Source organism: Gorilla gorilla, chromosome 16 (genome assembly GCF_029281585.2).
Source record: "Gorilla gorilla gorilla isolate KB3781 chromosome 16, NHGRI_mGorGor1-v2.1_pri, whole genome shotgun sequence".
Lineage (NCBI taxonomy): Eukaryota > Metazoa > Chordata > Mammalia > Primates > Hominidae > Gorilla > Gorilla gorilla.
Genome location: NC_073240.2, coordinates 21,573,850 through 21,596,278, shown reverse-complemented (window position 1 = coordinate 21,596,278; position 22,429 = coordinate 21,573,850). Strand labels below are relative to the sequence as shown.

General features: G+C 48.1%; 1 protein-coding gene across 1 annotated transcript in view; it reads left to right on the top strand.

Annotated features, from left to right (window-relative positions):
- The first annotated feature begins 223 nt into the window (after positions 1–223).
- Positions 224–22,429, top strand: part of LOC101152972 (rhophilin-2-like) — a 48,698-nt gene continuing 26,492 nt past the window's right edge. Inside the window, 5 exon segments of the mRNA XM_055364173.2 lie at positions 224–342; positions 5,301–5,376; positions 14,121–14,198; positions 15,033–15,157; positions 19,573–19,739. Of these exon segments, the coding sequence (XP_055220148.2) occupies positions 284–342; positions 5,301–5,376; positions 14,121–14,198; positions 15,033–15,157; positions 19,573–19,739 (505 nt within the window). The 5' untranslated portion in view covers positions 224–283.

The window sequence follows — 22,429 nt, the reverse complement described above, 5'->3', positions numbered from 1 at the left end:
TGTCATTGCCTGTGTCCCCAGCTCCACATACTGGCAGGTGTGCTGCAAGCTGGGCAGGTGCTCTGTGTCCCTGGGATACCTTACCCAACACTCCCGGCCCTCCTCTGCAAGCCGTGCCCTGATCCTCCCTGCAGGGACTGGGGATTGGTTCTGCTCACCCAGAAGCTGGGATACCTGGCTGAGGGCACTTCTCTCCCTCTTCTCTTTGAACAGAGTGGCCGTGAACCCAAAGGTGCGGGAACAAGTGGGGCTGGAGCTGAGCTTCGTCAACTCAGACCTGCAGATGCTCAAGGAAGAGCTGGAGGGGCTGAACATCTCGGTGGGCGTCTATCAGAACACAGAGTAAGTGGGAGCAGCACACCTTCCAGAAGCCTCTGAGCCAGAGATCCTTCATACATCCAGGGTATGAAGAGGTACCTGGGTATGAACCCTATCTGCACAAACAGGCCAGATAGGGTTCTAGACTGGGGTGTGACAGCCCCAACTTTGGGAAGTGAGAGAACCATCAGGTTTGGGGTTGAGTGAGGTGCTAGACTGGAAGGGATGAGCCCATTTGTTGGGAAATATCTGCAGTGTTGGGAAATATCTGTAGTGTTTGGAAATATCTGCAGTGACAAAAAGGCATTTGTGAGGCCAGGCACAGTGGCTCACTCCTGTAATCCCAACACTTTGGGAGGCTGAGGCGGGTGGATCACCTGAGGTCAGGAGTTCGAGACCAGTCTGGCCAACATGGTGAAACCCCGTCTCTACTAAAAATAAAAATAGCCGGACGTGGTGGTGCACATTTGTAATCCTGGCTTCTCAGAGGCTGAGGCAGAATTGCTTGAACCCGGGAGTTGGACGTTTCAGTGAGCCGAGATCACACTACTGTACTCCAGCCCGGCTGACAGAGCAAGACTCTGTCTCAAAACAAACAGACAAAAAAAAAAACAAATGAAGACAGTATAAAATCTAGTGTAAATATACGTGATGAACCAAGATAAGTTTAAAAGTTAGATGCCTTGGATTTTATAGTTAAGTTTCAGTAATTCCGCGTAGTCACATTTCATAGACTTGCAAACATTGGCAAGATATGTTATTAAATTCAACTGAACAGACATTGAGCAAGGATATTTTACTGGGTCACCGTAATTTTCCTAAGAAACATTAAAGGGACATTGTTAGGACAATACCTTTCCAATGTTGGCTAATTATTTTCTCATTTATTTGCCAAGGAACAGAAAGCATACACAAATACTTTGGGATTAAGGCCAAAGGCCAAAATTGACCCTGTAAGGGGAGGCCACTATGCACACACAGAGATTCTGTGCACTGTACTTACGTTGGACTGCAGTCTGTTTCCTAGCTGGAGGTGACAAACTGAAACAGAAAAATCCAAATTAAAACAAAGTAACACACCAGTCTCCTTTTAAGGTTGTATTTCCTTTTTTTTTTTTTTTTTTTTTGACACAGAGTCTCCCTCTCTCACCCAGGTGGGAGTGCAGTGGTGAGATCTCAGCTTACTGCAATCTCCACCTCCTGGGTTCAAGCGATTCTTGTGCCTCAGCCACCTGAGTAGCTGGGATTACAGGCATGCACCATCACACCTGGCTAATTTTTTTTTTTTTTTTTTTTTTTTAGTAGAGACAGGGTTTCATCATGTTGGCCAGGCTGGTCTTGAACTCCTGGTCTCAAGTAATCTGCCCACCTTGGCCTCCAAAGTGCTGGGATTACAGATGTGAGCCACTGTGCCTGGCTCCTAGGTCAATTTTGAAGGCACTCTATCATATCATTCTCCATAACTCAATTTTGGAATCGATTTCTGCAAGGTGAAAGCCAACAACACCATCCCTCAGAATTGCAATACATCTCCAAAAATGGAGATCTAACTATGAAAGAAATGCCCCTCTTGCCTCATGCCTGTAATCCAGCTCTTCAGGAGGCTGAGATGGGGGATCGCTTGAGCCCAGGAGTTCAAGGCCAGCCTGGGCAACATAGTGAAACCCCATCTCTACAAAAAATAGGAAAATTAGCTGGGCATGGTGGTGTACACCTGTAGTCCCAGCTACTCAGAAGGCTGAGGTGGGAAGATCACTTGAACCAGGGAGGTCGAGACTGCAGTAATGGCAACAGAAAGAAGTCCTGTCTCAAAAAACACAAAAACAAAACAAAACCCTAAGTGAAATGCTTCTTTTTAAGGAGAAATAACTTTGAGACAGTTCAAAGAAGGGTTTACGTGCTTTTTTAGTATGGGCATGAGACTTCTCAAAAAGTAGGTGGGCCCCAGGGGAAACTCAGTCGGAAAATAGCTCCCTGGATTTGGGAACCTTAAGTCACCTATGGAATGTGTGTTTCCTGGTGCTGGTCCTCCACAGGGCACCGGGGTGGTTTCAGAGCTGGAGGGGGAAGTGTCAGTGTGTGAAAGCTCACTGGCTCTTCCCTTTGTGATACCCCGTGCCTGGCTTACCTGTGGGCTCCTGTATGGTTTTTATTGTTTGTTTGTTTGCTTGTTTTTTGAGATGGAGTCTCTCTCTGTCACCCAGGCTGGAGTGTAGTGGCACGATCTCGGCTCACCGCAACCTCCGCCTCCCAGGTTCAAGCAATCCTCCTGCCTCAGCCTCCTGAGTAGCTGGGACTACAGGCGCATGCCACCATGCCCAGCTAATTTTTTGTATTTTTAGTAGAGATGGGGTTTCACCATGTTGGCCAGGCTGGTCTCGAGCTCCTGACCTTGTGATCTGCCGGCCTCAGCCTCCCAAAGTGCTAGGATTACAGGCGTGAGCCACCACACCCGGCCTACTGTGCAGTTTTGAACACCCAGTCAGTGTGACAGCTAATGGAAGGTTCTCCCAGCCTATGCTCTGGTGTTCAATTCCAGTGTTTGTCCAAAAGGTTCAAGTTCTGGAGGAGGCGAGATGGGGCCAAGGTTTGGTAATAAACGTCGGCTGTTCCACACTCTCATTTGCTGTGCCAAAGAGCGGGGACGTGCAACACAGGGCTTCCCACAGAGTGAACCAAAGATCTCTGGAGTGGTCCCTGGGCTCTAGAGTGGCCAGTCACTGCCCTGTGTCATTGGGAAGAGGGAGAGCTGTGCAGATTCAACACGGCACCATGCATTTGGGTCCTGCGTTCTTCTGTTTTCTTTTTTTTCTTTTTCTTTTTCTTTTTTTTTTTTTTTTGAGACGGAGTCTCGCTCTGTCGCCCAGGCTGGAGTGCAGTGGCGTGATCTTGGCTCACTGCAAGCTCCGCCTACCGGGTTCACACCATCCTCCTGCCTCAGCCTCCCGAGTAGCTGGGACTAAAGGCGCCCGCCACCACGCCCGGCTAATTTTTTGTATTTTTAGTAGAGACGGGGTTTCACCATTAGCCAGGATGGTCTCAATCTCCTGACCTCGTGATCCGCCTGCCTCGGCCTCCCAAAGTGCTGGGATTACAGGCGTGAGCCACCATGCCCAGCCCTGTTTTCAAAGTAGATTGTTTCTTTCTTAGTATGGTTGATCTTTTTTTTTTCTGAGATGGAGTCTCGCTCTGTCACCCAGGTGTGGAGTGCAGTGGCGTGATCTTGGCTCACTGCTATCTCCACCTCCTGGTTGAAGCGATTCTCTTGCCTCAGCCTCCTGAGTAGCTGGGATTACAGGCGCACACCACCATGCCCAGGTAGTTTTTGTATTTTTAGTAGAGACGGGGTTTTACCATGTTGGCCAGGTTGGTCTTGAACTCCTGACCTCATGTGATCTGCCCGTTTCAGCCTCCTAAAGTGATGGGATTATAGGCGTGAGCCACTGCGCCTGGCCTGCACTATTCTGTTTTCAAGGTAGACTGTTTCTTTCTTAGCATGGTTGATCTTTACAGTCTTCTGGGAGGTAGGCGGGAAAGAAATAACCTCATGGTGCATGAGGGTATTTCCCTCCCTCATGGGAAAACTCAGGGAGGCCGGAGGACACCTAGAGGGCGCTGTCAGTGCCACACTGGGGCTGGGGTGCCCTGGAGTTGGGACTCAGGACACTCGCTCCTCCTCTTGTCGTTGCCTGGACAGCCACAGACCTGGCTTCCTGCCCTGCGTAGCCTGGAGGAGCCTTCAGCAGGATTTGGCTTTCCATGCCCCCGGGATGGGTCTCACCTGGCCGTAGCATGGCTGTGCTGCAGAGCCAGGTTCAGCTTACAGCTGCATTGTCCCCTTGCCCTGCCCAGCCTTCCTGGCCTTCTTGTGGGGCTGGGCTGAGCAGCCCAAGGAGGTCTCCTGTTACAGATCAGGGAGCTGAATTCCTGTTTGCAAAACACAGCCTGAACTCCGTTCACTTCCTGCTGTCCCTGCCCCTAGGAATGTAGGCTCAGGGAGCACTCCCCAGGAGACCTGTGGTTACAGAGTGGTCAGCCGGGGGAGAGGAGGTGGAGGGTGTCTGACCCTGGGCTGGGAGGCAGGTGCACTTCGGTGTCGGATGGGCCTCCTGCCCTGACAGCATCTTCTGTGCTGGTGGTGGGACACCTAGACACTTCCCAAAGAAGAGGCCCCTACGAACCCAGAGTTGCGAATGTGAGGGTGTTGGAGAGCTGCCACAGCTGTGGGGCCCACTGAGGGGAGCAGAGGAGGAGGGGGTGAGGAGCTGACAAAGAAGGCGCAGGGCAGCAGGGTGGTGGTGCACCCAGGTGGGAGCAGCAAGTGCACCATGCACAGGCCCTGGCACACGATAGACTCTCAGCACAGCTGCCGAAAGAAGCATTGAGACTGAGCTGGGTGCAGAGGCTCGTGCCCGTCATCCCAGCACGTTGGGAAGCCAAGGTGGATGGATCACTTGAGGTCAGAAGACCAGCCTGGCCAACGTGGTCAACATGGTGAAACCCCATTGCTACTAAAAAAATATACAAAAATTAGCCGGGTGTGGTGTCCTGTGCCTGTAATCCCAGTTACTCAGGGGGCTGAGGCAGGAGAATTGCTTGAACCTGAGAGGCTACAGTGAGCTGAGATTGCGCCATTGCACTCCAGCCTGGGCGACAGAACAAGAGTCTCTCAAAAAAAGTAAAATAAAATAAAAAAGGAACCACTGAGGCATTGAAACCGGAAGATAAATCAGTGTCAAGATGCCAGGGGCCTGATGTGTTAGGCGGGGTGGTCCAGCAGTCTTAGGGAGCAGGGTCAGTTTTAGAGCAGAGGGTGGGGCATGACCAGAGTCATCCTTATGGAAAATGAGCCTGTCAGCCAGGTGAGTACTGGATGGGGCAAGGAGGGGGCACACACCTGAGCTGGGCTGCTGAGGGCAAGGCTGTGGCATGCACAGGGGTCCGGTTGGGGGTGTTCATACATACCTTGTTGTGTTCCTCAGGGAGGCATTTACAGTTCCCCTGATTCCTCTTGGCCTGAAGGAAACGAAAGACGTCGACTTTTCAGTCATCCTCAAGGTAAATCTCAAAGCCATGGGCACTGGACTCAGTGTTTAAAATGGAAATAGGCCATTTGCAGTGGCGCATGCCTGTAGTCCCAATTACTTGGGAGGCTGAGGCAAGAGGATCGCTTGAGCCCAGGAATTGGAGGCTGCAGTGAGTTGTGATCATACGACTGCACTCCAGCCTGGGCAACAGAATGAGACCCTGTCTCCAAAAAAAAAAGCAAAAAAATGGATATAGAGAAAATATGTATCCCTTGCAACGGCCTTAGGCTCAACAGGCAGAGTCTGTTGATATCTACAGAGTGACCCTGAGGCCCTTCTCAGCCAGCTACATGCATAATTGATATGTTTATTCCTGCCATATTTTTGTTGTTGCCTTTGATGGCTTCTGAAGCTCCTCCTGGGTCTTGGACAACGCAGGTTGGAAACCCTGGAGGGCCTTCCCCGAGAGGCCAAGTCAAAGGGTCTGTAGTGGATATGCTTTCAAATTTAAAACTTACATCCTCTTTTATTAATAGTGTATTTTTTTCTTAAATCATGTATCCAGTTTAGGTTATGTCTTTGGAAGAATAGCTAAAGTTTTTTCTCTAACATTTGATTATGAAAATTTCCAAACTTTTCAAAAAATTTTAAGAATTTTATAGCAAACCCCTGTGTACTCACTTCTTCTGAGAACATACTGTCAGCATTGCTTCCTGACATATTTATCCATCTGTGCATTCTTGTGTCTGTTAGGTTGGTTTGAAGGTAATTGCAGTTTTTGCCATTGAAAGTAATGGCTAAAGGCTGGGCACAGTGGCTCACGCCTGTAATCCCAGCACTTTGGGAGGCTGAAACAGGCGGATCACTTGAGCTCGGGAGTTGAAGACCAGCCTGGCTAAAATGGTAAAACCCCTGTCTCTACCAAACGTACAGAAATTAGCTGGACGTGGTGGTGCACACCTGTAATCCCAGTTACTTCAGAGGCTGAGGCAGGTGAATCGTTCGAACCCAGGAGGTAGAGGTGGAGGTTGCAGGGAGCCGAGATCACGCCACTGCCCTCCAGCCTGGGTGACAGAGCGAGATCCCATCTAAAAAAAAAAAAATTAGCTGGGCATAGTGGCATATGACTGTAATCCCAGTTACTCGAGAGGCTGAGGCACGAGAGAGGCGCTTGAACCCAGGAGGCAGAGGATGCAGTGAGCTGAGATTGTGCCACTGCACTCCAGCCTGGGCAACAGTGAAAGAGTCTCAAAAAAAAAAAAGAGAACGAAAGTAATGGCTAATATCAATCTGTCTTATTTGTGATGCAATTTCAAAGGAAATCAAAGATGTCAATTCATTCCCCTTAAATATTTGAATAACCAGAGTCTTTGCTTGTGTGTCCCCCTGCCACATTTCTGGGTATCTGGACTCCTCTCCCATTTGGCAGATCCTCATAAGCCCACCTGTGCCTGGCACTGTGCTGGGTGCCAGAGGTGCCACAAGCACTGCCTGCGGGGCCCTTGGGTCAGTGGGGGATTCAAGTGGGAAGTGGAAGGGGTGCTTCAATGGAGAACACAGGAGAGACCGTGCCCAGAGGCTGGGGCCAGGAGACCATCCTGTGCCTGGAATACCCTCCTCTTCCTTCCCTCTTCAACTCCATCAATTTGAGTTTTTAACCAGTCACTTCCAAATTCCATCAAGGAAGGGAAAGGGGATGAGGTGCAGGGTGGCCCAAGTTTGCATCATGCAGCCCAGGCATTGGTTATAGGAATTAATCCTAGCATTGCGAAAATTGCTTTGAAGAAATATTTTATGTTCTTTTTTTTTTTCTTTTTCTTTATTATTTTGAGACAGAGTCTCACTGTTTCACCCAGGCTGGCATGCAGTGGCATGATCTTGGCTCACTGCAACCCCTGCCTCCTGGGCTTAGTTGATCCTCCTACTTCAGCCTCCTGAGTAGCTGGTACTACAGGCGTGTGCCACCGTGCCTGGCTAATTGTTGCATTTTTCTTTCTTTTTTATTGAGATGGAGTTTAGCTCTTGTTGCCCAGGCTGGAGTGCAATGGCATGATCTCGGCTCACCGCAACCTCCACCTCCCGGGTTCAAGCGATTCTCCTGCCTCAGCCTTCCAAGTAGCTGGGATTACAGGCATGTGCCACCATGCCTGGCTAATTATGTATTTTTAATAGAGATGGGGTTTTTTCATGTTGGTCAGGTGGGTCTCGAACTCCTGACCACAAGTGATCCACCTGCCTTGGCCTTCCAAAGTGCTGGGATTATAGGCGTGAGCCACCATGCCCGGCCAATTTTTGTATTTTTCATAGAGACAGAGTTTCCCACTGTTGCCCAGGCTGGTCTCAAACTCCTAGGTTCAAGCAGTCCTCCTGCCTCAGCCTTCCAAAATGCTGTGATTATAGGCATGAGCCACTGTGCCTGGCTTATTTTACTTTCCATGATAATCCTCTTAGTTGGCTCATCTTGGACTACTTTTAGTTTAGAAAAGAAAACATCTTATGACATTTTGACTATTACTTTTTTTTTTCTTTCTTTCTTTCTTTTTTTTTTTTTTGAGCTGGAGTTTCGCTCTTGTTGCCCAGGCTGGAGGGCAGTGACAGCCATCTCAGCTCACTGCAACCTCCACCTCCCAGGTTCAAGTGATTCTCCTGCCTCAGCCTCCCGAGTAGGTGGGATTACAGGCACCCGCCATCATGCCTGGCTAATTTGTGTTTTTAGTAGAGATGGGGTTTCACTATGTTGGCCAGGCTGGTCTCGAACTCGATCCACCCACCTTGGCCTCCCAAAGTGCTGGGATTACAGGTGTGAGCCACCGCTCCCGGCCAACTACTACTTTTAAAAGCAATTGATTAATACTTTGGAAGCACTTGACCTTCATTCTCAAAGACGGTGAGTTGTTTGACATAAATAGAGGCCTTTTTGACTGCTGCCTTGTTTAAATCCTGTGAGTTTGGGGTTTATTTTGGAACTGGAGAAGGGAAGTTGGTATTCTGAGTGTTTCAGGACTCAAGTTTACCAGAAAGTTTATGCTCTGGGTAGAAAGCAATGAAAACAATCCAGGAATTGCAGCTTTATGCCACACTGCCACAGCCTGCCTGAACTTTTACGTGAGACTTATGCCCAGATGCAATGGCTCATGCCTATAATCTTAGCACTTTGGGAGGCTGAGGCAAGAGGACAGCTTGAGGCCAGGAGTTGGAGACCAGCCTGGGCAACAGAATGAGGCCTTCTCTCTCTCTCTCTCTCTCTCTCTCTTTTTTTTTTTTTTTGAGACACAGTCTTACTGTGTTGCCCAGGCTGGGGTGCAATGGTGCGATCTCAGCTCACTGTAACCTCCACCTTCTGGGTTCAAGCGATTCTCCTTCCTCAGCCTCCTGAGCAGCTGGGACTACAGGCATGCACCACCATGGCCAACTAATTTTTGTGTGTATATATGTATATTTTTTGAGATGAAGCCTCGCTCTGTCGCCCAGGTTGGAGTACAGTGGCGTGATCTCGGCTGACTGCAAACTCCACCTCCCAGGTTCAAGCAATTCTCTGCCTCAGCCTCCTGAGTAGCTGGGGTTTCAGGCACCCACCACCATGCTGGCTAATTTTTGTATTTTTAGTAGAGACAGGGTTTCACCATCCTGGCCAGGCTGGTCTTGAACTCCTGACCTCATGATCCACCTGCCTCGGCCTCTCAGAGTGCTGGGATTAGAGGTGTGAGCCACTGCACCAGGCTAATTTTTGTATTTTTAGTAGAGACAGAGTCTCACCATCCTGGCAAGGCTGGTCTTGAACTCCTGACCTCAGGTGATCTGCCCACCTTGGCCTTCCAAAGTGCTGGGATTACAGGCGTCAGCCACCATGCAGTCATCTCTTTCTCTCTCTCTCTTTTTTTTTCTTTTATAAGAGATGGAGTCGCCTCACTATGATGCCCAGGCTGGTCTTGAACTCCTGGCGAGAAGCGATCTTCCTGCTTCCACCTCCAGCAAAAGTGCTGAGATTATAGATGTGAGCCACCACACCCAGCCCCATCTCTATTTTTATTTAAAATATATGTGTGTATATATAAATGCAAAAGTAGATGTGACTTGCCACTGGTCTGTGGGACTCAAAACAATCCACGTGTCTGGAAATGTCTATTGCTATTGTAGAAGTTTCTTTACGATTTAATTTGTCTGTTGCTTGGTGCTGGGCTACAAGAATGCAAGCATTTTTTTTTTAGATGGAGTTTCACTCTTGTTGCCCAGGCTGGAGTCCAATGGCATGATCTCAGCTCACTGCAACCTCTGCTTCCTGGGTTCAAGCGATTCTCCTGCTTCAGTTTCACAAGTAGCTGGGATTACAGGCATGTGTCTCCACACCCAGCTAATTTTTATTAGCAGAGACAGGGTTTCACCATGTTGGCCAGGCTGGTCTTGAACTCCTGACCTCAGATGATCCGCCTGCTTCAACCTCCCAAAGTTCTGGGATTACAGGCATGAGCCACTGCGTCCGGCCAAGAATGCAAGCATTTTAAAGGAAGAGTCTCTTGGAGAAACTTAGGAATTTTATAGGCATTTTTAAGGATTCAACTGGGTCATGTTCTGAATTCCACATTAAAGCAAATGAAAATATTCACATGTTGTGGACATGGCCAACTGCCATTCGGCACAGGCTTCCAACCATGTCATTTTAGCCTAAAAGAGACGCTACAAATGTCAGTCATATGAAAATGAGAACGTTTGAGGGGCTTTCTGTTGTATTTTTTCCCTTCCATATTTGAGAGAAACACAGGTACTGCAGAAGTGGTTCAGCAGACTGAATTAGGGCAATTCCATTTCAAATCTGACTTGTGTGTCCATGTGATTTTTTTAATAATCAGTGAAGCTTCACAGTGTGATTTTGTTTTATTTTATTTTATGTATTTATTTATTTAGAGAGGGAGTCTCGCTCTGAAGCCCAGGCCGGAGTGCAGTGGCACAGTCTTGGCTCACTGCAACCTCCGTCTCCCAGGTTCAAGCGATTCTCTTGCTTCAGCCTCCTGAGTACCTGGGATTACAGGCATCCACCACCACACCCAGCTAATTTTTATATTTTTAGTAGAGACAGGGTTTCACCATGTTGACCAGGCTGTTCTCGAACTCCTGACCTCAAGTGATTCACCTGCCTCAGCTTCCAAAGTGTTGGGATTACAGGCGTGAGCCACTGCAGCTGGCTGATTTTGTTTTATTTTGAGGAAATAGGGCCAGGCACAGTGGCTCACACCTTCAGTCCCAGCTACTTAGGAGGCTGAGGTGGCTTGCTTGAGCCCAAGAGGTCGAGGCTACAGTCAGCTGTGATTGAGCCCCTGCAGTCCATCCTGGAAAACAGAATGATACCTTGTCTCATTAAAAAAAAAAAAAAAAAAATCGAATCAATGAAAGAAAATGAAATCACATCTGTTCTTCAGTAAAGTTTAATAGTTTTCTGCTTAATTATATTAATTTTATCCCTAGAAATGTATTTTTGTTGCTATTGTGAAAGGTATTGTTTCTCTGTTAGGTTTTTTTTGTTTGTTTGTTTGTTTTTGAGACAGAGTCTCACTGTGTTGCCCAGGCTGGAGTACAGTGGTGCAGTCTTGGCTCACTGCAACCTCTGCCCCCCAGGTCCAAGTGATTCTCCTGCCTCAGCCTCCTGGGTAGCTGGGATTAGAGGCACCTGCCACCATACCCACCTAATTTTTTGTATTTTTAGTAGAGACAGGGTTTCACCTTGCTGGTCAGGCTGGTCACAAACTCCTGACCTCAAATGATCCGCCTACCTCAGCCTTGAAAACTGCTGGGATTACAGATGTGATGAGCCACCACACCTGGCTGTCTGTTAAGTTTTTCTAATTGGTTATTGCTTGTATAAGAAAGGAAGAATATTGACTTTTCTTTTTTACTATTGACTTTCATGTGTTAACTTCTTTGCCACTTTATTGAATTCTTATTAATTTAGTAATGTTTCAGTTGATGCTATTGGTTTTATAAACATGCTGTTGTGTTGCAAAAAATTATTTTGATTGTTTCTTTCCAATATTTTATGTCTCTTATTTTTCTTAATGTGTGGGCTAGAGAATGTTTGGAATTAGGCTAAGTAATAACAGTGATGGTAGAAATTCTCGTTTTGTCCCTAATGTTTACAGTGGGTTTCAGTTAGGATTTTTTTTTTTTTTTAGACAAAGTCTTGCTCTGTCATCCAAGCTGGAGTGCAATGGCTCAATCTCTGCTCACTGCAACCTCCGCCTCCTGGGCTCAAGCTATTCTCCTGCCTCAGCCTCCTGAGTAGCTGGGATTACAGGCACCTGCCAGCATGCCTGGCTAATTTTTGTATTTTTAGTAGAGATGGGGTTTCACCACGTTGGCCAGGCTGGTCTCGAACTCCTGGCCTCAAATGATCCACCTGCCTCGGCCTCCCAAAGTGCTGAGATTACAGGGGTGAGCCACCGTGCCTGGCCAGTTAGATAATTTTTTTTATCCCACTAAGTATGTTAATCTACCCTAGTTTACTAAGTTTCAAATTCAGGATCACATATATAATTTAATCAAAATCCTCTTTGACTTTTATGAGGTGAACATAAGATTGGAGTGCAGTGACGTGATCATGGCTCACTGCAGCCTCAACCTCCTGGGCTCAAGTGATTCGCCTCCTGCCTCAGCACGCCTGGCTAATTTTTTATTATTTGTAGAGATGGGGTTTCACTGTGTTGTCCATGCTGGTCTCAAACTCCTGGTCTCAAGTGATTCTCCCACCTTGGCCTCCCAAAGTGCTGGGATCACAGGCATGAGTCACTACACCTGACCCCTTTTAACCACCATGCCCAGCTATTTTATTTTTTATTTTTTAAATTTTTAATGGAGACAGGGTTTCACCATGTTGGCCAGGCTGGTCTGGAACACCTGACCTCAAGTGATCTACCTACCTCAGCCTCGCAAAGCACTGGGATTACAGGTGTGAGCCACCATACCCAGCCCATGGCCAAGTTTAAAGAAAAGAGGCATAGTCAGCTGAGCTCAGTGGCTCATACCTGTAATTCTAACACTTTGGGAAGCTGAGGTGGGAGGATCACCTGAGGCCAGGAGTCCGAGACCAGCCTAGGCAACATAGGAAGACTCTGTCTTTATGAAAAATAACAATATTAGCTGAGTATGATGGTGCACACCTATAGTCCCCTCTACTGGAGAAGCTGAAGTGGGAGGATGACTTGAGCCCAGGAGTTCAAGGCTGCAGTGAGCTATGATTGCACCATTGCACTCCACCCTGGATGACAGAGCGAGACCCTCATCTCTTAAAAAAAGAAAAAGAAGGCACAGCAAAGTTGTATATTTAGTACAAATCCATTTTTGTAAGACAAGTGTTTGTGTCTGTACGTTGAACACACAAAAACAGGAGGAGCTTTAATGTAGAAGTTGTGTAAAGAGGTTACACAGTCACTTGGGAAGACATAATTGAGCCATCTATGTGATCACCTTTCTTGCAGCTTGGGGGAGCCAGCACTTGTAGGGGCGGGGGTGGGGCAACAGGGCAAAACCCCATCTCTATTAAAAAATACAAAAATGAAATTAGCTTGTGGCACGTGCCTGTGGTCCCAGCTACTTGGGAGGCTGAAGTAGGAGGATTACTTGAGCCCAGAGAAGTCGAGGCTGCGGTGAGCCGCGATCGCACCACTGCACTCCAGCCTAGGCAACCAAGTGAGACCCTGCCTCAAAGATAAAATAAAATAAAATGCCTTTATAACATGTTTAAGGGTCTTCTTGGCAAAGGAAACCTGTATCTGGGGACTGTTATGACAGTCCTACCCTCAGGGTCTGTGCTGGGAAACTTGTCTGGGTCCTGAGGGAGGCCCAGAATTGCAAGTCTGAGCCCCTGAATATCTGCAGTGTTTGCAGTATAGTTGAATGTATAGGCCATAGACTAGTCTCAAACTCCTGGGCTCAAGTGATTTACCTGCCCTGTCTTCACAAAGTGCTGGGATTACAGATGTGAGCCATGATGCGCAGACACAAAGACATTTTTAAGCAAAAAATTAACTTCAATTCTCACTTTTACTGAAGCAACACAGCATTTAAAAACATAGGCATGGGGTGCAGTGGCTCACACCTGTAATCCCAGCACTTTGGGAGGCTGAGGCAGATGGATTGCTTGAGCCCAGGAGTTTGAGACCAGCCTGGGCAATGTGGTGAAACTCCATCTCTACTAAAAATAACAAAAATTAGCTGGGCATGGTGGCACATGCCTGTAATCCCAGCTACTTGGGAGGCTGAGGCATGAGAATCACTTGAGCCTGGGAGGTGGAGGTTGCAGTGACCCAAGATCGCAACATTGCATTCTAGCCTGGGCAACGGGAGTGAAACCCTGTTTTTAAAAAAAAAAAAAAAAAATTCTATGGCCGGACACGGTGGCTGACATCTGTAATCCCAGCACTTTGGGAGGGTGAGGTGGGTGGATCACCTGAGGTCAGAAGTACAACAATTAGCCAGACGTTGTGGTGGGCGCCTGTAACCCCAGCTCCTTGAGAGGCTGAGGAAGGAGAATTGCGTGAACCTGGGAGGCAGAGGTTGCAGTGAGCCGAGATTGTGCCACTGCACTCCAGCCTGGGCTACAGAGCAAGACTCCATATAAAAAAAACTACATAAATTAAGAAAATAAATTCCCCCACTTTGAAAATCACTGTAAGTTTTTCTTTATTCTGCCTTTTTAGAAACAGGTTCACAAATGACATATTACTGTTATGCACATACATGGTTTTCAATCACATTTTATAGTATCTAACCTCATTTTTCTTTAAGGATTTTATCCTGGAACATTACAGTGAAGATGGCTATTTATATGAAGATGAAATCACAGATCTTATGGATCCGAGACAAGTAAGTTTTTGTGTGCAGCAGAGAGGGGAGGGTAGCTTTTCCAAGTCTTCAGGGAACCCCATTATTGCATGCTTGTGGTCTTAACAGAATCGTGGGCAGATTGAGGTGATGGTTGGGGGGTGCTGGAATCATCCATTCCATTTGCTGCATAAGAAAACTGTAGAAGGAGGCTGGGCGCGGTGGTTCATGCCTATGTAATCCCAGCACTTTGGGAGGCGGAGGCAGGAGAATCACCTGAGATCAGGAGTTCCAGACCATCCTGGCCTACATGGTGAAACCCCGTCTCTACTAAAAATTCAAAAATTAGCTGGGCGTGGTGGTGCATGCTGGTAATTCCAGCACTTTGGGAGGCTGAAGCGGGTGGATCACCTGAGGTCAGAAATTTGAGACCAGACTGGCTAACATCGCAAAACCCCGTTTCTACTAAAAATGCAAAAACAAGCCGGGCATGGTGCTACGTGCCTGTAATCCCAGCTACTCGGGAGGCTGAGGCAGGAGAATCACTTGAACCTGGTAGGTGGAAGTTACAGTGAGCCAAGATCACACCACTGCACTCCAGCTTGGGTGACAGAGCAAGACTCCGTCTCAAAAAAAAAAGGAAAACCATAGAAGGGGAGAGACCTGCTTCCTGGCAGGGCTGGGACTGGATTCCAGGATTTCTGACTTCCTGCCAGGTTCTTTCCACCCCTCCTAGAGTTTATGATGCCAGCAGTGAGGTCGTCATACTGCAGAAATAGTTACAGGCACCTGCTGGTATGTGCAGGGCACCTTCCGGGAAGGGCTGTCAGCTGTGTCCTCCTCTGCTCATGCCCTCTGGGGTTCTTTTCCTCGCAGGCTTGTCGGACGCCCAGCTGGGATGAGGCCAGGGTGGAACTGCTGATGACATACTTCATCCAGCTGGGCTTTGTTGAGAATTGATTCTTCCCACCCATGCGGCAGATGGGACTCCAGTTCACCTGGTAGGTGCTTGAGGTCTGCGCTGGCGCTTCACGTGTTATGGCAGCCACAGTTTCGGAGTCTCAGCATCACAGACACCCCTCTGCGGGCACCTCAGCCCCTTTTCCTATCTTGCATTTATCCGGGGTGCACCCCTGTGCACCTCAGCCCCCTTTCCTATCTTGCGTTTATCCAGGGAAGTCTAGAAAGATGTCAATACATTGGTATTTATTTATGAAGGTGATCCGAGGGAGATGGCCCCAACAGACTGTGGCCTCTTGCTTCTCAGAACAAGTGAGCCAAGGAGAGGAGACATTTTTCTTGCTTGTTGTGTCACTGGGGAAGCACAGGGCTCTGAAATGGAATTAGTCAGAAGCAAGATTCTTGTCTCAGATTGGACTGGGGCATGCATGTGTATGTGTGAGTGAGTGAGAGAGAGAGAGAGAAAATCAGGTCTTGTCCAGTGAGACAAAAGCACCAAACAGAAATAGATCAGGTTTCTTTTGAAATGGGGTCTCACTGTGTTGCCCAGGCTAGTCTTGAATTCCTGGGCTCAGGTGATATTTCTGCCTCAGCCTCCTGAGTAGCTGGGACTATAGGCATGAGCTACACACTCAGCTTAGATCAGATTTAAAAAATGGAAGTAGAGGATTTGATTCTTCTCCACAATTGGTATTTTCAGACAAGATCAGGCACGTCAGGGTGGTATGGCCGTAGACCCAATTGGTGTTTTCAAAGATTAGTATACTTTAAATACTTGGGAGCCCGGGTACAGTGGTTTTCACGCCTATAATGCCAACACTTTGGGAGGCTGAGGCAAGCAGATCACTTGACCCCAGGAGTTTGAGACCAGCCTGGGCAATGTGGCAAAACCCCATATCTACAAACAATACAAAAATTTGCTGGGTACGATGGTATGCACCTGTAGTCCCAGGTACTCGTGAGGCTGAGGCAGGAGAATCACTTGAGCCCGGGAGGCAGAGGTTGCAGTGAGCCTAGATCACACCACCGCACTGCAGCCTGGGTGATAGGAGTGAAACCCTGTTTCAAAAAAGAAAAAAAAAGGCTGAGTGCGGTGGTTCACACCTGTAATCCCAGCACTTTGAGAGGCCAAGGCAGGTGGATCACGAGGTCAGGAGTTCGAGACCAGCCTGTCCAATATGGTGAAACCCTGCTTCTACTAAAAAATACGAAAATTAGCTGGGCATGGTTGTGCGTGCCTGTAGTCCCAGCTACTTGGGAGGCTGAGGCAGGAGAATCGCTTAAACCTGGGAGGCAGAGGTTGCAGTGAGCCAAGATTGCACCACTGAACTCCAGCCTGGGCAACAGAGTGAGAATCTGTATTAAAAAAACAAAACAAAACACCAAAAACCTAAAAAAAAAAGTACTTTGGAGATGCTGCACCCCTTCTCTGAGTGTCGTTAGGAGTGTCAGTGAAAGGAGAATACATCCTAGAAGGTCGGGGCGTATCAGAATTGAATGTTTCTATAGCCGATGGTTGGCTACTGATGCCTTCCTCATGGAAAGCAAAGGAAAGGGGGATGACTTTTCCTAACAATGCACCAGGCTGTCTGTATGGTGAAAGGTGGTTTCTCCTTAGTCATGAATTAGGGAGAAGCTGTCTGCACACCGCTTGGTTCATGAGTAAACTTTAAAACAAGTCCTAGGGCCAGGTGCGGTGGCTCACACCTGTAATCCTAGCACTTTGGGAGGCCGAGGTGGGTGGATCACCTGAGGTCGGGAGTTCGAGACCAGCCTGACAAACATGTCTCTACTAAAAATACAAAAATTAGCTGGGTGTGGTGGCGGGCGCCTGTAATCCCAGCTACTCAGGAGGCTGAGGCAGGACCATTGCTTGAACCCAGGAAGCAGAAGCTGCAGTGAGCTGAGATGGCGCCACTGCACTCCAGCCTGGGTGAAAGAGCAAAACTTTGTCTCAAAAAATAAAAATAAAAAATAAATAAATAAATAAATAAAACAAGTCCTAGGCTGGGTGTGGTGGTTCACATCTGGAATCCCAGCATGTTGGGAGGCCGAGGTTGGTGGATCACTTGAGCCCAGGAGTTTGAGACCAGTCTAGGCAACACAGTGAGACCCCATCTCTACAAAACAATTAGAGAAAATGTGCCAGGCATGGGTGGCACATGCCTGTAGTCCCATCTCCTTGGGAGGCTCAGATGAGAGGATCGCTTAAGCCCAGGAGGTTGAGGCTGCAGTGAGTCATGATCATGCCACTGCACTCCAGCCTAGGCAACAGAGTGAGACTTGGTCTGAAAAAATAAAAAAGTAAAACAAATCCTGAGGTTTTAGATTTCAGAAAGAATTATGAGGGGTTAGTAATTGCCATATTTCATTTAGGAGAAGCTATATATATATACACACACACACTTTTCTTTTTTTTTTTTGAGACGGAGTCTCACTCTGTCGCCCAGGCTGGAGTGTGGTGGTATGATCTCAGCTCACTTCAACCTCTGCCTCCCAGTATCAAGCCATCTTCCCACCTCAGCCTCCCAAGTAGCTGGGCTTAAAGGCACATGCCACCACCATGTATTTTTGGTAGAGAGGGGTTTCACTATGTTGCCCAGGCTGATCTCAAACTCCTGAGCTCAAGCCATCCACCTGCCTTGGCCTCTAAAGTGCTGGGATTACAAGTGTAAGCCACTGCACCCGGCCTTTTTTTTTTTTTTTGAGACGGAGTCTTGCTCTGTTGCCCAGGCTGGAGGGCAGTGGCGTGATCTCGGCTCACTGCAACCTCCGCCTCCTGGGTTCAAGTGATTCTTCTGCCTCAGTCTCCTGAGTAGCTGGGACTACAGGTGTGCCCCACCATGCCTGGCTAATTTTTGCATTTTTAGTAGAGATGGGGTTTCACCACGTTGGCCAGGCTGGTCTCAATCCCTGGCCTTGTGATCTGCCTGCCTCGGTCTCCCAAAGTGCTGGGATTACAGGCGTGAGCCATCACACCCGGCGCATTTTTTTTTTTTTTTTTTTATAATTGAGGAACTTACCTGACACATCATTATCACCCAGAGTCCATAGTTCCCATTAGGGTTCATTCTTGCACTTGTGTATTCTGCAGCTTTTGGCCAACATAGAGTGACAGTGATCCATCTTTGCAGTGTCGTACAGAAGAGTTTCACTGCTGGAAAAATCCTCTGTGTGCTCTGCCTGTTCCTCCCTCCCTCCCCCTAAGTCCTGGCAACCCCTGATCTTTCTTCTGTCTCCAGGGTTTTTGGCTTTTCAGAATGTTGGACTCATACAGCGTGCTATACAGTAGGTAGCAATGTTCAGGTTGGCTCTTAGTAATGTTTCCTCTGCATCTTTTCAAGGCTTGCTTGAAAAGGCTCCATTTTTAGTACTGAGTAATAGTCCATTGTCTGGATGTCCTATGCTGTGTTTATAAAGTTACCCCATCAGATATTTGTGTGTGTGGCTGTGGCGGTCAGTGTGATTAGTCCTGTCATCTTGCTTGGAAACAAAAGCCTCAGTGCATGTGCATTCTTGAATTTTATTGAAGAAATGAGTTTGTTGTTGTTGTTATTGTCACCCAGGCTGGAGCACAGTGGTACAATCTCGTCTCACTGTAACCTCCGCCTCTCGGGTTCAAGCAATTCTCCCGCCTCAGCCTCCTGAGTAGCTGGGATTACAGGCGCCCGCCACCATGCCTGGCTAATTTTTGTATTTTTAGTGGAGACTGGGTTTCACCATGTTGGCCAGGCTGGTCTCGAACTCCTGACCTCAGGTGATCCACCCGCCTTGGCCTCCCAAAGTGCTGGGATTACAGGTGTGAGCCACCACACCCAGCCAACCCAGGAGTTTAACAGCAGTTTGGGTAACATAGTGAGACCCCATCTCTACAAAAGTTAAAAAAAAAATTAGGCAGGTATGGTGGCATGCACCTGTAATCCCAGCTATTCTCATGAGGCTGAGGCGGGAGGATCAATTGAGCCCTAAAGTTGGAGGCTGCAGTAAGCTATGATCACACCACTGCACTCCAGCCTGGGCAACAGAGTGAGATCCTGACTCTTAAAAAAATAATAATAGAGCCAGGCACAGTGGCTCACGCCTGTAATCCCAGCACTTTGGAAGGCTGAGGTGGGCGGATCATGAGGTCAGGAGATCGAGACCATCCTGGCTAACATGGTGAAACCCTGTCTCTACTAAAAATACAAAAAATTAGCTGGGCGTGGCGGCGGGTGCCTGTAGTCCCAGCTACTTGGGAGGCTGAGGCAGGAGAATGGCGTGAACTTGGGAGGCAGAGCTTGCAGTGAGCCGAGATCACGCTACTGGACTCCAGCCTGGGCGACAGAGCGAGACTCTGTCTCAAAAAATAAAAATAAATGAAATAATAATAATAATAATAATTTTTTCCACTTGCATCCAAAAGTAGCATTAATTAGCCAAGTAATCTGTATTCCCTGAGTGCATTTCTTTCACATAGGTATGACTCCCTCACTGGGGTTCTGGTCAGCCAGCAGAACCTGCTGCTGGAGAAGGCCAGTGTCCTGTTCAACACTGGGGCCCTCTACACCCAGACTGGGACCCGGCGCTATTGGCAGACGCAGGCTGGGCTGCAGAGTGCCATAGATGCCTTTCAGAGAGCTGCAGGTATGTCTCCTCCAGGGCTGACTGGACAGAGCCTTGGCCCCGCCTGGTGGCACCAGGGGACCCCCCACTGAAGAGGGTCTACAGGTCGTCCCCTGCAAGGGCCAGACCAGTCTTCAGCTCTGGTGTAACTTCCCATTAAGAAACTTGCTCTGGCCGGGCGCGGTGGCTCATGCCTGTAATCCCAGCACTTTGGGAGGCTGAGGCAGGTGGATCACAAAGGTCAGGAGATCGAGACCATCCTGGCTAACATGGTGAAACCCGGTCTCTACTAAAAATACACAAAATTATCTGGGCCTCGTGGCGGGCACCTGTATTCCCAGCTACTCGGGAGGCTGAGGCAGGAGAATGGCATGAACCCGGGAGGCGGAGCTTGCAGTGAGCCGAGATCGCACCACTGCACTCCAGCCTGGGCGACAGAGCCAGACTCCATCTCAAAAAAAAAACAAAAAAAAAACTTGCTCGGTGGTTCAGACCTCAGTCTGGGATGGCTGATGTACATGGTGAATCCTGTGGCTGATGATTGATCTTTTCCAGACAAGTGGCCCTGGGATGGCAGTGCATAACTGTTTCTTTCAACACTGTCATGAAGAGCAGAATAACTTTTCCCAAATAGTGAAACTGTAGGCTTCTTTTTCTTGTATTAGGTGTACCCTATCTGTGCGTATTACTCTCCGTGCCTTTATTTATTTATTTATTTATTTATTTATGAGATGGAGTTTCGCCCTTGTCGCCCAGGCTGGAGTGCAGTGGCGCAATGTTGGCTCACTGCTTGAAACCTCCCAGTTTCAAGCGATTCTCCTGCCTCAGCCTCCTGAGTAGCTGGGATTACAGGTACCCGCTGCCACGCCTGGCTAATTTTTGTATTTTTAGTAGAGATGGGGTCTCACCATCCTGGCCAGGCTGGTCTCGAATTCCTGACCTCAGGTGTTCCGCCTGCCTCAGCCTCCCAAAATGCTGGGATTACAGGGTGAGCCACCGCACCCTGCCCCTCCATGCCTTTATGTCACCTGCATTCTGCCAACTTCTCCAACATGAGGTGGGTGTTCTCAACCCTTTGTCAAGTGATGCATTCAAAGGATGTCTCATAGCTCAGTTCCCTTCTTCTGGGAACTGTCTTTTGTTATTTTATTTTATTTATTTGTTTATTTTGAGATAGAGTCTTTCTCTTGTCACCGAGCCTGGAGTGCAGTGGCACAATCTCTGCTCACTACGACCTCTGCCTGCTGGGTTCAAGCAACTCTTCTGCCTCAGCCTCCCAAGTAGCTGGGATTACAGGTGCCTGCCACCATGCCCGGCTAATTCTTGTATTTTTAGTAGAGATGAGGTTTTGCCCTGTTGGCCAGGCTGGTCTCAAACTCCGGACCTCAGGTAATCCTAGTATGAGAACGAGGTGCGGGGTTGAGGAGAAAAGCAGCCTAGTGCTTACAGCTGTAGAGGACCGGGGTCACCAGACCCAGTGCTGTGGGTGAGCCTGGCACGGCTCATCCTTGCCTACGGGTTCTGCCTTGCTCCCCCATAGCAGGGCCTGTGTCTGGGTCAGACTCCCCGTGGGGATGGATGCAAGAGCAGGGCACAGTGTAGACCACAGTGTGTTCTCCACACTAGCTCTATAGTGTGTTGCCTTCTAGGTTGATCATCGACATTCTGCTTTGGGGTATGATCCCTTTCTACCCATGTGGATCATTGTTTGATATCACTTTGCCCTGCAAGCTTGTGAAGAACCAGAGCTTTGCCACTTCAACTCACTGTGAAATTTCTGATGTTACAATGATTGGTCCTACCAGCCTGGGCCACACAGGAAGACCCTGTCTCTACAAAATATTTAAAATTAGCCAGGTGTGGTGGTGTACGCCCATAGTTCTAGCTACTCCAGAGGCTAAGACAGGAGGATCACTTAAGCCCAGGAGTTTGAGGCTACAGTGAGCTATGATTGTCAAAAAGAATTTTTTTTTTTTAATTAAAGAAATAGGCCAGGCATGGTGGCTCATGCCTGTAATCCCAGCACTTTAGGAGGCTGAGGTGGGTGGATTGCTGGAGCTCAGGAATTTGAGATCAGCCTGGGCAACAAGGCAAAACTCCATCTCTACAAAAAGTACAAAAATTAGCTGGGCCTGGTGGTGCATGCCTGTAGTCTCAGCTACTTGGGAGGCTGAGATGGAAGGATCAGCCAAGGTTGTGGTAAGCCAAGATCGTGCCATTGTACTCCAGCCTGGGTGACAGAGCAAGAACCTGTCTCAAAAAATAATTAATTAATTAAAAAAATGAAAGATTGGTCTCTTGGGTGAAGCGATATGCTAAGATTCCAAGTATGAGTTGATTTCTTTTGTTGTAAATCTTTTTTCTGGACTCATCTTTCTGGGGAATCTTAGGTAGGCACTCTGTGTCCTGTCTCTGAGATTATAGCAATGGAGACAAATTATAGATGAAATGAAGCAAGTGGGAGAACAGTGGGGAGTGTGAGGGAACCCCTACAGAGCTCACAGCTCAAAACAGCAGGTGCCATCCCTCCGCAGGGCGGGGATTTTTTTTTTTTTTCTTTTTGCTCAGCAACAAAACCAGAGGACCCAGTTGGATGGAATTCATATGAGAGAATCTATTTCAGTTCCAGATTGATTGTCAGTTAGCGCTTTGGACAGTTAATTTTCTAAACTATAAAGAAGTCAGTGGAAGGCTGCAGCATGAAATTTTCC